General features: G+C 45.9%; 1 protein-coding gene across 9 annotated transcripts in view; it reads left to right on the top strand.

Moving 5' to 3' along the window:
• The first annotated feature begins 5,787 nt into the window (after nucleotides 1–5,787).
• Nucleotides 5,788–13,241, top strand: part of NCKAP5 (NCK associated protein 5) — a 245,331-nt gene continuing 237,877 nt past the window's right edge. For all 9 annotated transcript variants that reach the window (XR_008733526.1, XR_008733527.1, XM_055718342.1 and 6 more), the window contains exon 1: nucleotides 5,788–6,224. Coding sequence is in view for 7 of the 9 variants with exons in the window: in XM_055718342.1 (XP_055574317.1) it covers nucleotides 5,803–6,224 (422 nt within the window). In the remaining 2 variants the exon portion in view is untranslated. The remainder of the gene's footprint in view (nucleotides 6,225–13,241) is intronic.

Here is a 13,241-nt window from a genome sequence, read left to right as displayed (position 1 = left end):
ATACTAAGTAATGGAGCTTATACAAGAAATGTGTGTCTAAGCCAGAGTTTTTCTGTGTTCCTGTTCAGTGTATCAGTAATAAGGTTGTATTTCTCATGTCACGGCACTGTGTGTGTTGTCACCCTGTTCAATCTGTGGGATGAAGTTCCCACATCACTGCTTGAATCTTTAAAAGGTTTTATGGTTTAAGCCATAAAAGCAGGCTTGGTGACAATGTTACCCCACACTCCATGATGAAAGAGCGTTTTCTGGTGGCTACAGTTCACAGCATGATGCGGCATGGAAGAGGAGACCTATCCTTGGAAGTGTCCTCTCCAGCTCCTGTCCTTGGCCCTTGCCACCCCACACTGTATAAGCTGATGTCAAAGATCTCTGTCAGGGGACGGGTAGTGGCAAGGGGAGAAGAAGGGCTTTACGCCGTTCTCTTGTGGCAGATTGTTTTGAAGTATATTGGTGTTGCTGTGCTGCTGCAACTGTTTTTTAATATAGACAAAACCATGGATGTAGATGGATGTGGTATCTGGCTGGGCCTACTACAGGGCAAATACGGTTTGAGTTGAAAGCAGTACACCTGCGCAACCAGGATATTGCTGTGATGTCACCTTTTCCTGCTAGTTAATGTTTAGTGTGCGCTGATCCATCACCATCATCTCCCCGCGTTCTACCGCGACAGTCAGCACCTCTCTCCCGGCTCTGCCTGCACTTGGCAGCTGAAGCTCCGCAGGTACTGCAGTGTATTTTTGCAGAAGTGGAGATTAGAGCCTTATCCAGGAGGTCACCTCATCTCCTCTGTAGGCCTCACGCTGACCGTGATCAGGCTGGAGGAGCTTGGGGAGATGCTTCACAGCTTTCTGAAAGTTCCCTTTAATTCCCCAGGATTTGGCTGGTTTCCTGTTTACACACGTTGCAGGAGACCCAGGGTGCGCTTCCTATCAATTCTGCCTGCTGCATGAAGACCTTTATATGTTAAGAAATTATATTTTCTGTTGCTTTACTTGTTAATAAAAGGGCATAAGTATGTCTACAGCAACCTATATTCTGGGATATGGCCTATTTGCAAATTAATTTTTTTAATTGGGGGTAAATTCCAACACATTCTGCTGCGGGGAAAATAGGCATTTATAGCATAAACCTGTATAAACATTATTGTAATGGGTCCCACTAGGGACCAGGTTTCAAATATAAGGCAGCATTCATCAGATATTAAAGACCTGAGCATATTTTTTCCTACTTAAATCAGCATAGCTCAGAATCTGCAAACTCTTGCTTATGTAGATATTCCCCTGAGATTTCAAAAAATGAGTAAAAGCTTGCAAAGTACAGACCTTTTAGTTTTATTACCACCCGATTAACTAAGCAGAGTCTAGAAAGTGTAACTTAAGCAAAAACCAGAAAACATAGATTAATCTCCAGCAAATGCTTAGCAGTAAGGAGATACCAGCATTTGCAGGCTATTTAGTTTGCTGTAATTTATATAGCACCTTTAAAGACAGGAGAGGGACAAGCCTGTCAGCTTCCACATGCTGCTAGAATCAGCACATGCTTGTACTGCCCAGTATTTGAGGAGGTTTGATGCTGCCTCTCAAATTCTTCCTAGTTCGGTTCCTGATAACGCTGTAACAAATCCAATATTGCTTTTCATTCAGAAGATTCTTAGTCCTTTACCAGGCAAGTTGAGAGCCTCTTAAGCCCTTTTGAGAGAAACAAGTATGTGTGGCGTGGTTCCTGTAAGGCTTCCTGTATTTTTATGATCTTCCACTCTTCCCGGTTGGGGAAGAGAGATCAGATGCAAAGGAAGTACCTGTCTTCCTGCAGAGCCCTGGAAGAGACTGGTCCAGGAACACAGGTCAAAAGTTGTAAGCACTCTCAATCCCTTTTCTCTTTTTCTCTAATAGCACTTAAAAATGCTTGAAAAAAATGGCCAAATGCTGTCCTTTTCCCAGGGACAGTAATGTCAGGATTTCTTTTTGCTTCTGTTCTGCAACATGGAAATATGCAACAGGCAACACTTGACCATCCAAGTTAATTCAGGAGATACTCAGAATTCCCATGAAGGATCCAAATTCTAAATTTCTAGAGAAAGAGATGATCAAGAGATCAAGAGAAAACTTCTACAGAATCCCTTTTAAGCTGAACGTAACCATTAGCAGCAGGAGCTTAGGGTAACAGGTATCAGCACAAGGCAGCAGCCAGACTGCGAGTATTCCTGTAGCCTTGCTTCCCAGTCTGTACTGGGAAATACCAACACAGTTATTTGGGACCAGTTTGTTCTGGAACCTCTCCTCAAGCAACTGATCTGTGATTTTTTCTGCCAGCGCAGGGCGCTGAGTGAGGGTCCCCTTCAGCTACTATTGTGCAGCTTTTTGTGTAATAGCCTGGCCTGGCAGTTTTCCCAGATGCGCAGGCAGTCATCCCGATATTTGAATTGAAGTCCCCAAAAGGGCAGCACTGCCACAGGTCCCACTGAACAGTGTCCTGTGTCAAGCTGAAAGAGCAACTGTTTCTATAAATGACGTCAGTACATGCGGTTTGTACCCTTCTCATGTTTAATAGAGATTTGGAACACCACTGGTGTTAAGTGCTAGTCACGTCTAGGTAGAATATCTAAAACCCTAGTATTACATCACCTATACACATCTTTAGTTCTATGTAAGTAAATAAATCACCATTTAAATAGACAAGAAGTGAGCTAAACTCAACTACATTTCTGGAGGTTTCTTCCCCCAGAGCTTTAAGTATGAAGTTTCTCTGTGAAGCACAGACCCTCGAAGATTACACACTTACTTTGACATTACTGATTACTGTGCTAATCGGTCACTTCCAAGCCATCAACATAACTGTTCTTTCCCAAGTGCCTCCCATTTGAAAGAGCTGAAGAATGCAACAGTGAGCAGAGGTAAATCACCTCCACATGTACATTATTGCCAGCTGAGAGGCAGAAGTCAATTTAAGAAGCATCTGTCCCTTCAACAGTAGCTTGGTGTCTGTGAGAAAATGACAAAATTCCTGCACTGGGCAATTACTGCATTTGTCAGTGCCAGCTGCTAGGTTTCTATGTTTAAAACCTATGGCTACTATTAATGTATCAAGCTAATGCTCTCATCTGCTTCATTTTAGTGTTCTGAAATATAAGCATTGCGGTTTTAGTATCACTCTGAAGCTATGGTAAGCGAAGTCATGAATTTTGTTTGAGGATGAGCGTATTATCTTGTAAATGTCTATGCTAGACAAAATTGCGCAAGCCTAGGGACAAGAAATAATTAATGATTTGGAACATGTACTTATTGCTGTGTATGAAACTGAAATATGATTAAAGAGACACAGCGAACAGTATCTCAGCTGTCAGAAACAGTACAGCCCCGATATGCATAAAATATACTTTCAAGTTGTAATTATAGCTTTAAATTGTAGATAAATACTGGTTCTTTTTAATTCTAAATCACTTCTACTTAACAGAGTAGGACACCAATTCCATTGCTGTTGATTCCAGTGGATGTAAGCTCAGTCCTGAAAATATTAAAGGACTGGCAATTTTTTTTCATTCCTGTAGTCCTGGTTAATCTAGTGTATCTGGTGAAAACATTCAGTGATTTCACTAGGAATTGGGGAAAGGAGAATGGTGGAAAGACAGATGTGGTCTATAAATGAAAGCTTTCTATGTAATAATTTAGAGACTGATGGAATTGTTGACTGGACTAGAACAGTATTTTAAGATCTGCAGTTCCACACCTAGGAAGGGATCATAATTATGCCAGTGATTTTACCGCCTCTTGAATACCAGTTGTGGTCCTGGTCCCCCACTTCAGAAAAGGCGCAGCAGAACTGGTAAAGTTCAGAGGAGAGCAGAAAAGGGTAATCAGAAGCATGAGATGTTTTTCATTTATGGAATAACTAGGACTCCTGAGTGTGAAAAAGCAGTAACTTAGGCAGGGGAATGACAGAGCTAAAAACGTGAGTAGCATGGAGAGGAGCACATTGTCTGCCGCTTCTTCTGATGCAAGAAATACAGGCTACCAGAGGAAATAACAGGTGGCACATCAAAAAACAAATGAAAGGAAGAGACTTTTCATGTATTCAAGTCTACAACAGGGTATCACAGATTTTAAAAGTGTACATGGTTTTAGTTGGAGACTGGACAGAGCCATGGAAGCAATCTAGCGAGGTGCAGTAAACGCAGAGAGCGCAAGCTTGGCTTGGGATGCCCCTGAGCTCCCAGGCAGATGGAGGGTGGAAAAGTGGTTTATCTTTCCCTGGATATTTGGGGTTTGCCACTGAAAAGAAATGATACAGAGTTACACAGACCTTCTGGGCAGATCCAGTGCAGCCACTTGTATGTTACTCGTCTCAAAAACCGTTTAGCTTTTGCAGTTCAAATCAGTAATTATAAAGAAATCCAGATAGGCTATTTAGGTTGCCTGTGCAAGCAATAGGCATTGTAACGTGGTTACATTGTATTGGGATGTTATTATTTCTATTTAAACAGAAAATTTAACACATTTTAAACTCCGTAATTAAAATTAGCTCATAGGGGGGTTACTCAAGGTGTTTCCTTGCACAACAAAGCAATTAAAGATGTCGGTAGACGTTACTTCAGTACTATGCAACTGCTACAGGATGATGGTTTAAACAATGAAATTCTGTTCAAACGGAGAGTAAGAATCCTTTTGGAGACCCTAAATTCTGCTGCATTTACAGACCAATCTTTTGGCTACCTTTATGCCTTCTCATGCTTCTTTCCAGCTTTCTTTCAGAATTGTGTAGTATCACAATACTGTATCACTGTATCATCTACTCTGATTCGCAGTATAGTTCAGGCTTTATGCTTCACCTAATTATGCTGAATTAAACCCACAACTTTGACTACCCCAGGGCTCTAGATCAGTCCTTGGAAAATTGAACCCTCGTGTCTCATCAGGAGGGACCAAGGTGCCTGAGTAAGCTGCTGTCCCGGAAAGGATGTTTTAAGTTTGGCAGATTCAAGTAATGTTGGAGGTTCCTGTTCTACACTGGAAAAAGGAATTCCCAACCTAGAAGAAAATCTGCATTAACAGACCTGGCTACCGGTTTATCTAAGATGCCACAGTTGTATATTTGGCTACAAAGGCTGTTCTCTGTACCACCATGGGAAGAGGTTCCTTCTGCAAAATGCACCATCTTCAGCTACAGCCAATCTGTCAAGTGAAATTAAGCATCTTTTATTTCATTTCAATGATTTATTAATTCTTGAAAGTGTTATCGCTTCTCTGCTCAGAAACCTTCAAATTCAAAATCCAGAAAAACTCCTGCCACTGTCAATTCTGAAGCCCTGTTTCTCCAGTACTTCTCACCTCCTATTCTCAGCTACAGCTCTACCCTTTGCCCCTTGCCGCAGCATTACGGGGATTTACTTTCTGTCCTGCAACTCCCGCAGCCCCTCACTCCAGCATGCCGGGCCATCGCTCGTTCGCACCATCTCAGGTTTTCTCACTTTGCTTCCAAGACCTCTCACATCTTCTCCAATTGAACTAGAACGTCCTGCTAGAGCGCTCGCTTGCTCTACACTTCGGTTCTCGTACATGTATTGCATCTACAAATCACCCCATCACCTACCAGTGGGGTCTATTGTAACCGGGAAAATCTTTTGACTTGCGGTTTTGGGCTAGCAGGTGACAAAGCTGCTCAGCATCACTTTGGGATGAGCATGTCACGGCGCGACAAGGCACACAAGGCTGCCCGAGGGCAGCCGTCCCCCTCGGCCCCGGGCACCCCCGGCCCTCACCAGCCCGGGGGAGCCCGGCGGCCCTGGCCCCGCCGCCGCAGACAATGGCCGCCCCCGCCCCCCCGCGCCGCGGCGAGCCCCTGCTGCCGGCGCAGCTTTGCCGGAGCCATTCACTTGCGACCGATTGCGATCGCGGCAGATGGGCTGGATCTGACAGCCCCGCTCCTCCGCGGGGCCGGGGGCGGAGGGGCCCGGCCGCCGCGCTCCCCGCCCCGCCGAAAGTGCCACCCCGGGCGCCCGCCCGCCCTCCCCAGGCACATGTGCCGCGTCCCGCGGCGGCAGCGGGAGCGGGAGGAGAAGCCGCCGCGGCGGAACAAAGCGGAAGAGGCGAGCGGCGGCGGCGGGGCGGCCGGCCCGGGGGGCGGCGGCCGCTCTGCCCGGGCGGGGGCCGGCGGCGGCGGGGGGCTCCCCGGCCCGCCGGGACGCGCTGCCGCCGCCCGCCGCAGCATGCCCCACCGCCGAGCAGGTAAGGAGCCGGCCGCGCCGCGCCTCCCCCCCTCACCTGCCCGCCGCGCCTCCGCCGCCTCCTGCCCGCCCCGCCGCCGCCGTCTCCTCCCCTTCCCCGGCTCCCCCTCGCCGACCCCGGCGGCGCCCGCCGCTCCCCGCCCGGGGGGCTGCGCGGCGTTCGGGCGCGGCCCGCGGGCGGGGGGAGGCACCTGCCGCCGCTCCGCCGCCGCCGGCCCGGCCTCCTCCCCGCCCCGCGGCCCCGCCGCCGCGCCCCGCGGCCCGCGGGCGAAGCCGGCAGGCGGCCGTGGAGAGCCGGCTACCCGCCCGCGGGGCTGCGGGGCCGCCGGTCTGGGCGGCCGGTGGGGGCGGCATCCCCCGGGGCCCCGCCGCGCCCCCCCGCGGCCCTGCCTGGCCGCGCCCGGCCCCGCGGGGAGGGGGCTGCGCTCGGCGCCCGGCGGCTCGGCCCTGTTGCTCCAGGGGCGGCGGGTTGGTTCCTGCCCCGGCTGCCGAGCCGCGTTTCTCGCAGGTTTCGTGCCCGGCTGTGCAAAGCGTGCGTGCTCCGCGCAGCCCGGGGCGGCGGTCGCGCTGGTGGGGGCAGCGCGTTAGGCGGGGAGGGATCTGTCCGAGATCAGTTAAAGTACCCGAAGCAGCAGGGGTAAAGCAGGGGTGACCCGCCGTGTCCGCTGAGGCTTTTAGTTGCTGATGCTGTGGCTTTAGCAGGGTGTGAGATCCACCACCCGGCTGCCGGGACGGGCTTACCCGCCAGGGACTGAAATCTGGTAGAATAAGCGGGCCTGGCACTTCCCTGCAGGAAAAACGCAGAGCCACAATAAATACTGTGTTGTTGCTAGCTGTATCTTATACAATCACTATTACTTTACTCCATGTAACAGTATAAAATTCACTCCCTAATTGAAACGGTTTATAAACCGTTATATAAACGGTATAAACCGTCCAGTGTACATCCCTTAAAAATTGATATTCCACATAAGCCCCTTGTTTATCATTAGAAAGCTAGCAAAGTTTTTAACAAGCAAAGTAACATTAAATAGACAAGAGATTTACATCAGAGGGGTTGGCTGTATACATTATGGGATTGCAGATAAGCTATGTAAGTAAACAGAAGCACTATGCTCTGTTATTGTGCATGGCTATGGAGATATCATGGGACTTTTTTGCTAGTTAATAGCATAAGGCTTCGTGGGAACTGTTTGATCTGCAGGACTTTTGCTTGGCAGTAGTTTACTTAAGGTTATTATACTCTGTTTGGAGACTTGTATTTGCTAGCCATTATTGCATTCTTAGCTCCAGGCTTCCCAGAGTTACAGGTTAGTAGGTCAATAAAACTTGCACTGAAATGCTGGAATGGGCAGGCTAAGTTTTTAAATGCGGTTGGGGTATAACTGGGTAGTAATCAGAATGCTGAGGATTTTTTTTTTCAGTGAATTTTGATGTTGGTCGTTGGTGATGAGTGAGAAATGTTTCTTTTGGGTTTTGGTTTTGGGGGTTTTTTTGCCTTGAATGCCACACATGTTTTTCCATTTCTTTTTAAAAGAGGAAACAAATCATACGGGCTGAATACAGTATTCCCTTTCAGGATAAAGTGACCAGTAGCCTTAGTTGGATTTACCAAGACCTAGTTCTGTTTGCTAGTGGACACTGGGATTAATGCCACTGGTATTACATGAAGCTTCCCAGTAGCAAGAATATCGGGTCTCTGCTGCTGCAGATCTACATGTTTCTTTTAAAACTTGAAATCTGCTGTGCTATGCAGGGAAACAGCATGAAAAATTACATTATTAGGTTGCCGTGGCACTAAAAATGCTCTAATAAAATTCTGAGTCACCCAGGTTAAAGCACTCCCAGAAGTTGTCGTGACCCAGTGGATTTCAGACCTGTGGAGCAGAAGCCTGTGCCTGACTTTGTGCTGCCCCTGTCTGCAGCTCTGCTTGTTCCCTGAGTGGCTGGAGCTTGTGGCGCAATCCCCGTTCCGCCAAATCCTTGGAACTGGTGATTGACTGTGTACGTGGAGCAGTTCCATTCATGTCACAGCATACAATTTACGCAGTTAAAGCGAGCCATATGGTGCGCCCCCCAGCGCGGTGGTGTGCTGATCATGAAGGATGAATTGGAAGGTCAGTGCAGAGCTCTGATGCTCTGATGGAAAAATGAAAAAGATCAAAACGTTAGAGTGGTTTCAGCATCTCTCGTGCACTTTCCTCTTTCACAGAACATTGTGGACAGGAACATTATATCCTTTAACACAGAAATATTATATGTTGTACTTTTTGGCTTTTTCAATCTGGTCTCTTTGTACCTTGGTGTTTTTAGAGGGTTGCCTAGGAAAGTTATTCCTGCTTCAGCTTTTTCTCGTCTGCATTTTTGCTGTTAATTGCATGTAGCACGCACTTGCTGACAAATTTTTCTTGCTGGAGTGAAGTATAAATGTATGCTTTGTAGGTGGTTGCGGTCGCTTTCTTCCTTAAGCGGAGAACCTCCCTTTCAGTAATAATTGTTAATGGTTAACTTCTCTGCTTCTTTGCTATATAGGGTTAGTTACAACTAGCGTAGGGTGTTAACTACTATGCCACTGCTTGATTCGGCCAGATGAATCCCTGCACAGATAGGCTCAGCAGCAGTGGCCAGGTGTGCATAAATCCATTTCTTACACTGATTAATTTCCCATTTAAGAATCTGATTTTGCAACCCGTTAGACACCTGCTTAACCTTAAAGTTACAGCACTGAAATAGATAGGCTGCTCTGCATGTAAAGTTAAGCATGTGTGTAGAGTTGTTCGCAGGATTAAAGCTTGCAAAGAGGAGCTGTACAAAACGCCCCCAAAAACCCAGATCCCTTTTGCTTTGTGCCTATCCTCAAGGCTTACAGTAGGTAGCTGCTATTAATTTGGTTATTCAGTTAAAATATAATTGCATAGTGTGATGGAACTGGCTTGGGACTGGTATTAAGATGCAGGAACTGTGTTTCTACTTTTAGCTTGTGGTTCCATGGAGGTTTGAGGCCTCTTTTTTTTCACCTGAAACTGCACAGCGGTGAAGTTGAGGTTGTCAAAGTGCTAACGCAGGTTTGCCACTGCTCAGAAATGAGATGATGAAACAGCAATTTTAATAATATTTGGGTAAAAACATCAACCAGAAGCTTGGTAGGTTTGCATTTATGCTTCTGTTCTGAAGAAGGTCTGGAGGGATTCCTTTTGAAATCGAGACTTTTCTCTTGAAGTCCAACATTCTCCCTAGATCAGGTATCTGGAGAGTTACTTCAAAACTGCTTAGACTATCCACAGCTGGCATTGTGTCTTGCAGGTCCATAATCTACTAGGTAACAGGAGCCTGCAAATGCTGATGTCTCTTGACTTCTAACCATGGACTGCCTCTGTCCAAATTCCATATCTGAAACACAGAAAGCCCCAGCACGTCCCAAGGTTTCCAGCTCTGCACTCTATGTAAAGGACCTCCTGGTTAGAGCGAGGATCTGTGGGGCTTCACGGTTCTCTGATGAGGAGCTAGGAGTTGGTTCCTGAAGAGTCCAGCCTCACGGGGGGTTGAATACCCTGATCTAGGAGAGACATGGGTAACAAAGGGCGAGGATGACTGGCAGTCTAGACCATGGTCAGTGATCGCAGAGAATGAAGTAGCACCAAGGATGACTGTTGGGTTTGTTTTTATTTCAAGCCAGGAAAGACTCTGTAATAGATCTGTATGGCAAGGAACAGGAACCAGGGGCAGCAGAATCCCAAGGAAGAGTAAGGCAGGCAACATGAGTGGGTCATGAGGGGAGGGACTGGGAGATCAACACCATCTTGGCAGGTGAGAAGGAAAAACATGGTCCTGTTGGATTTTGATGTACTTCCTCTCGGAAGAAAACAGTGAAGCTGTGCTTAGGAAGAGAACTTCAGGTTTGCAGGAATTAATCAAAGGTAGAAAATTCTTAACTACAAAGTGATATTCTATGAAATTTGAAAAGCTGTGTTAGGAAAGTGTCGGAACTAAAGGAATAAAAAAATAATTGCAGTGGAACAGTAGTCTGTTAGGTCTTGAGATTTGTGATACAGATGTTATGAAGTGTGAAAGCAGGAATGGAGAAAGATTGGGATCAGCATGTGTTTCAGTGAGGGAGGAAACCAAGCTGGAGGACAGCAAGTGTGGCATTAACAGATATTATAAGTCTTTCATTTTAATAAGACTTGTTTTGTGGCGTGGAGATACTTGCATCAAAGAAAGGATCAGATTTTTCATAGCTAGTTAAAATATGTTACATAAAAGCTAATGCTGTAACTCATTGGTGCAGTATGCACTTGACAGAGCAAATGATGGCAGCAGTCCCTGAGATTTACTTCATAGAGTCAAGAAAATGTGCTTGGGTATTTATTGTGCATTTTGTGGGCTGATTTTGGGTTTTCTGCTAGGGTGAAGGTTGGATAGGTTGAGTTGTATCAATGTATGTGAATTTATCTCTCCCTTGTCATGTAAAGGCTTTTCTAAGAAAGATTTCTAGCAATACTTAGATAAATATTATTAGAGTCTGGATTAATCTCCTTAACATCTTCACTCAGCTGTGATGTAGCTGTGATACTCTCAAGGATGGTGAGCAAGACAAGGTTTTCAGTCATGGGTGTCTTTTATGAGATTAACACGGGAAAATAAGTCAGGCTTTTGGCACATAAACCCTATTGTTTATCCTTTCAGTTCTGTTAATCTCTTTTTTTATGGTGGCAGCATGGACCACATGTTATAGAGTCAGATCCAAGTTAGTTGAAATGTACCCTGGTTTGTTTACTAGCAGCTGGATCAAACCTCAGCGTGAGGCACATAATAAATAGTTCTGGTGTGCTTTGCTGCAATCTTACACTGATAAATGCATGTAAAGATAGCAGGTAAATTAATGAGAACTATTGTTAGATCCAAAATATAACCCATTGTTCCATTTGGGCATGGATTTATTGATGGCATCAAGGGGATACAAGCATGGCACGGCCCTCTTCCCTCCAGTGCCCCCAGTCAGTATTTCAGATGCAGAGCACCTACACAACAGGATGAAATCACAGCTCTAAAGCCAGGTGTCTGCATGCTCTTCCCGTTTGGATCAGTAGTGAATTTCTCTCTGCCTTCAGAAAATTTGCCACCACCACCCCCCTTTTTTTTTTTTTTTTTTTTTTTTTTTTTTGTTTTGTTACAGTGTTATTACAAAATATCCCATCAGTGAGGTCTGGGTAGGAAATACGAAAGCTCCTTTCCCATATGGTGAGATGAGCAGTCAACCAGTGAAACAATTTGGATTAAGACTGCATTGGAGGTCTTAATTTATTTCTTTGACTGTCTGATATGCAGTGCAACTAATATGTATTTCTGAGAGGCTGCATCTGCTGCTTTATAGAGAAGACTGTTTGACACAGTGCTAACTCATTAAAAAGAAGCAGCGGACATTAATTGCTAGATCTTTAATAAATACAGCTCAAAGATCTTCTTTCCCCTAGTAAGAGAGAGAAGCTTTCATCTGTGCAAAGCACCTGAAAGACTGGTGAAGGTTGTGGCTAAGGTTACAAGGACACAGAATGGGGTGGCCAGACAATACTGGGTGGGCTTTCCTGGGGGCTGCCCCTGGGGAGCTGTGGCACCTCTCCCCACCCACCCCAAAGGGATGGCTCTACCACCCTGACAAGGGGCCTGCAGGGCTCATCGTTTGATCGTTAGTTGTGAGCAAGAGAACATGCAGCTGAGATGGCGGTCTTGACCTGTTTGATATTTGTAATAATCTGTATTGGTTTATTGGCCTGAAAATAGCGTGTTTGGCTTCAGTAAGATGAGTTGGCCAGAGTAGTAGTTGGTTTAGAGAGGGGTATCTCCAGTGGGCCAGGTGGAGCTGCACCCACACAGCCCTGCTGCCTGCGCAGCCTGCCCGCTGGTGTCTGAGCTCCTGCAAGCAGATCCTCTTGGGGTAAGGAGGCGATAAACGTAACTTCTCTGTGGCGGCGGTGGGATGGAGATCTAGGCGTCCACGAATAATCACGATTGCAATCTGTGTGCTAAATTAAATTTTCAAGTTTTGTAGATAGCCTGTATTTTAGGCACGTGCTATGTTTTTTTAGCTATCTTCTACCAAGAGCTGTAGACTTTTTTGAATGCAACCGTAATTGATGTGGGGATGCTCAGTGTTTACCTGGGTAATTAGCCAACAGCCAGCCCGCGCCTCTGTTCGTACTCGTGTTTGTTTGTGTGGAACACTTCAAAGTACTGATGTTTGAAGCCAGATCCTTCAAGATGTTGTGTTTCCAAAGCTCCCAGTAGACCCACTCCCAGCTAGTGTTGTGTGGTACCGGGGAGAATTTGGCTCTTGATTGAACAAAGCCTGACCTGTATAATTCTGTCCTGCCTTGGTAGTCCCCATAAGCCATTTAAATAAGAATGCTGGTGTGGGCAAATTTTTCCAGAAAAAACTCGAGAAAGGTGTCGGAGTGCCTCACTGTTGCAAAATTGTACAATCAAGTGAAATACCAGCCTCTGCAAAGATGGAAACATGCCTGTGCTGGAGGTACATGGATACTCTGGCTTCCTTCCTTGTAGGTAGGTTTCTTAATGAAATCTTTCACTGCTTTTTGAATGCCATTCTCAATCAAAGACACATTTCTTCAAAAGTTTGAGAGCCTCATTAATGACCTGTGATTGCTCTTCTACAGGATCTTTTCTGTGGTTGGTGATGGAAGTTGCCACATGCATTTGCAGTAGTCAACCTCTGGCTCATTTGTGTCACCTTTTGAGGGGAAAAAGCCTTCATAATCTCTCAGCATTCATAAAAAATGATGATTTTGTCAGACTGTATTCGAAATCACAGCTTTTGTTCAGGCTACCTATATGGGATAAAACCCTTCCAAAAGAGTAGGAGTTGCAGTTAGTGAGATGTGCCAGTTAAATAAGATTAGAGATTTCCTCTTTGGCTGCAGTTATTTACCTGAGGATAAGACTAAATTATTTCTAGCATAATAATTATAAAAATGTTTTCTATTAAGAAAATGGATAATTT

Source organism: Falco cherrug, chromosome 8, assembly GCF_023634085.1.
Source record: "Falco cherrug isolate bFalChe1 chromosome 8, bFalChe1.pri, whole genome shotgun sequence".
NCBI lineage: Eukaryota > Metazoa > Chordata > Aves > Falconiformes > Falconidae > Falco > Falco cherrug.
Note: the sequence above shows the minus strand (reverse complement) of the source record. Positions and strands in the feature narration are given on the sequence as shown.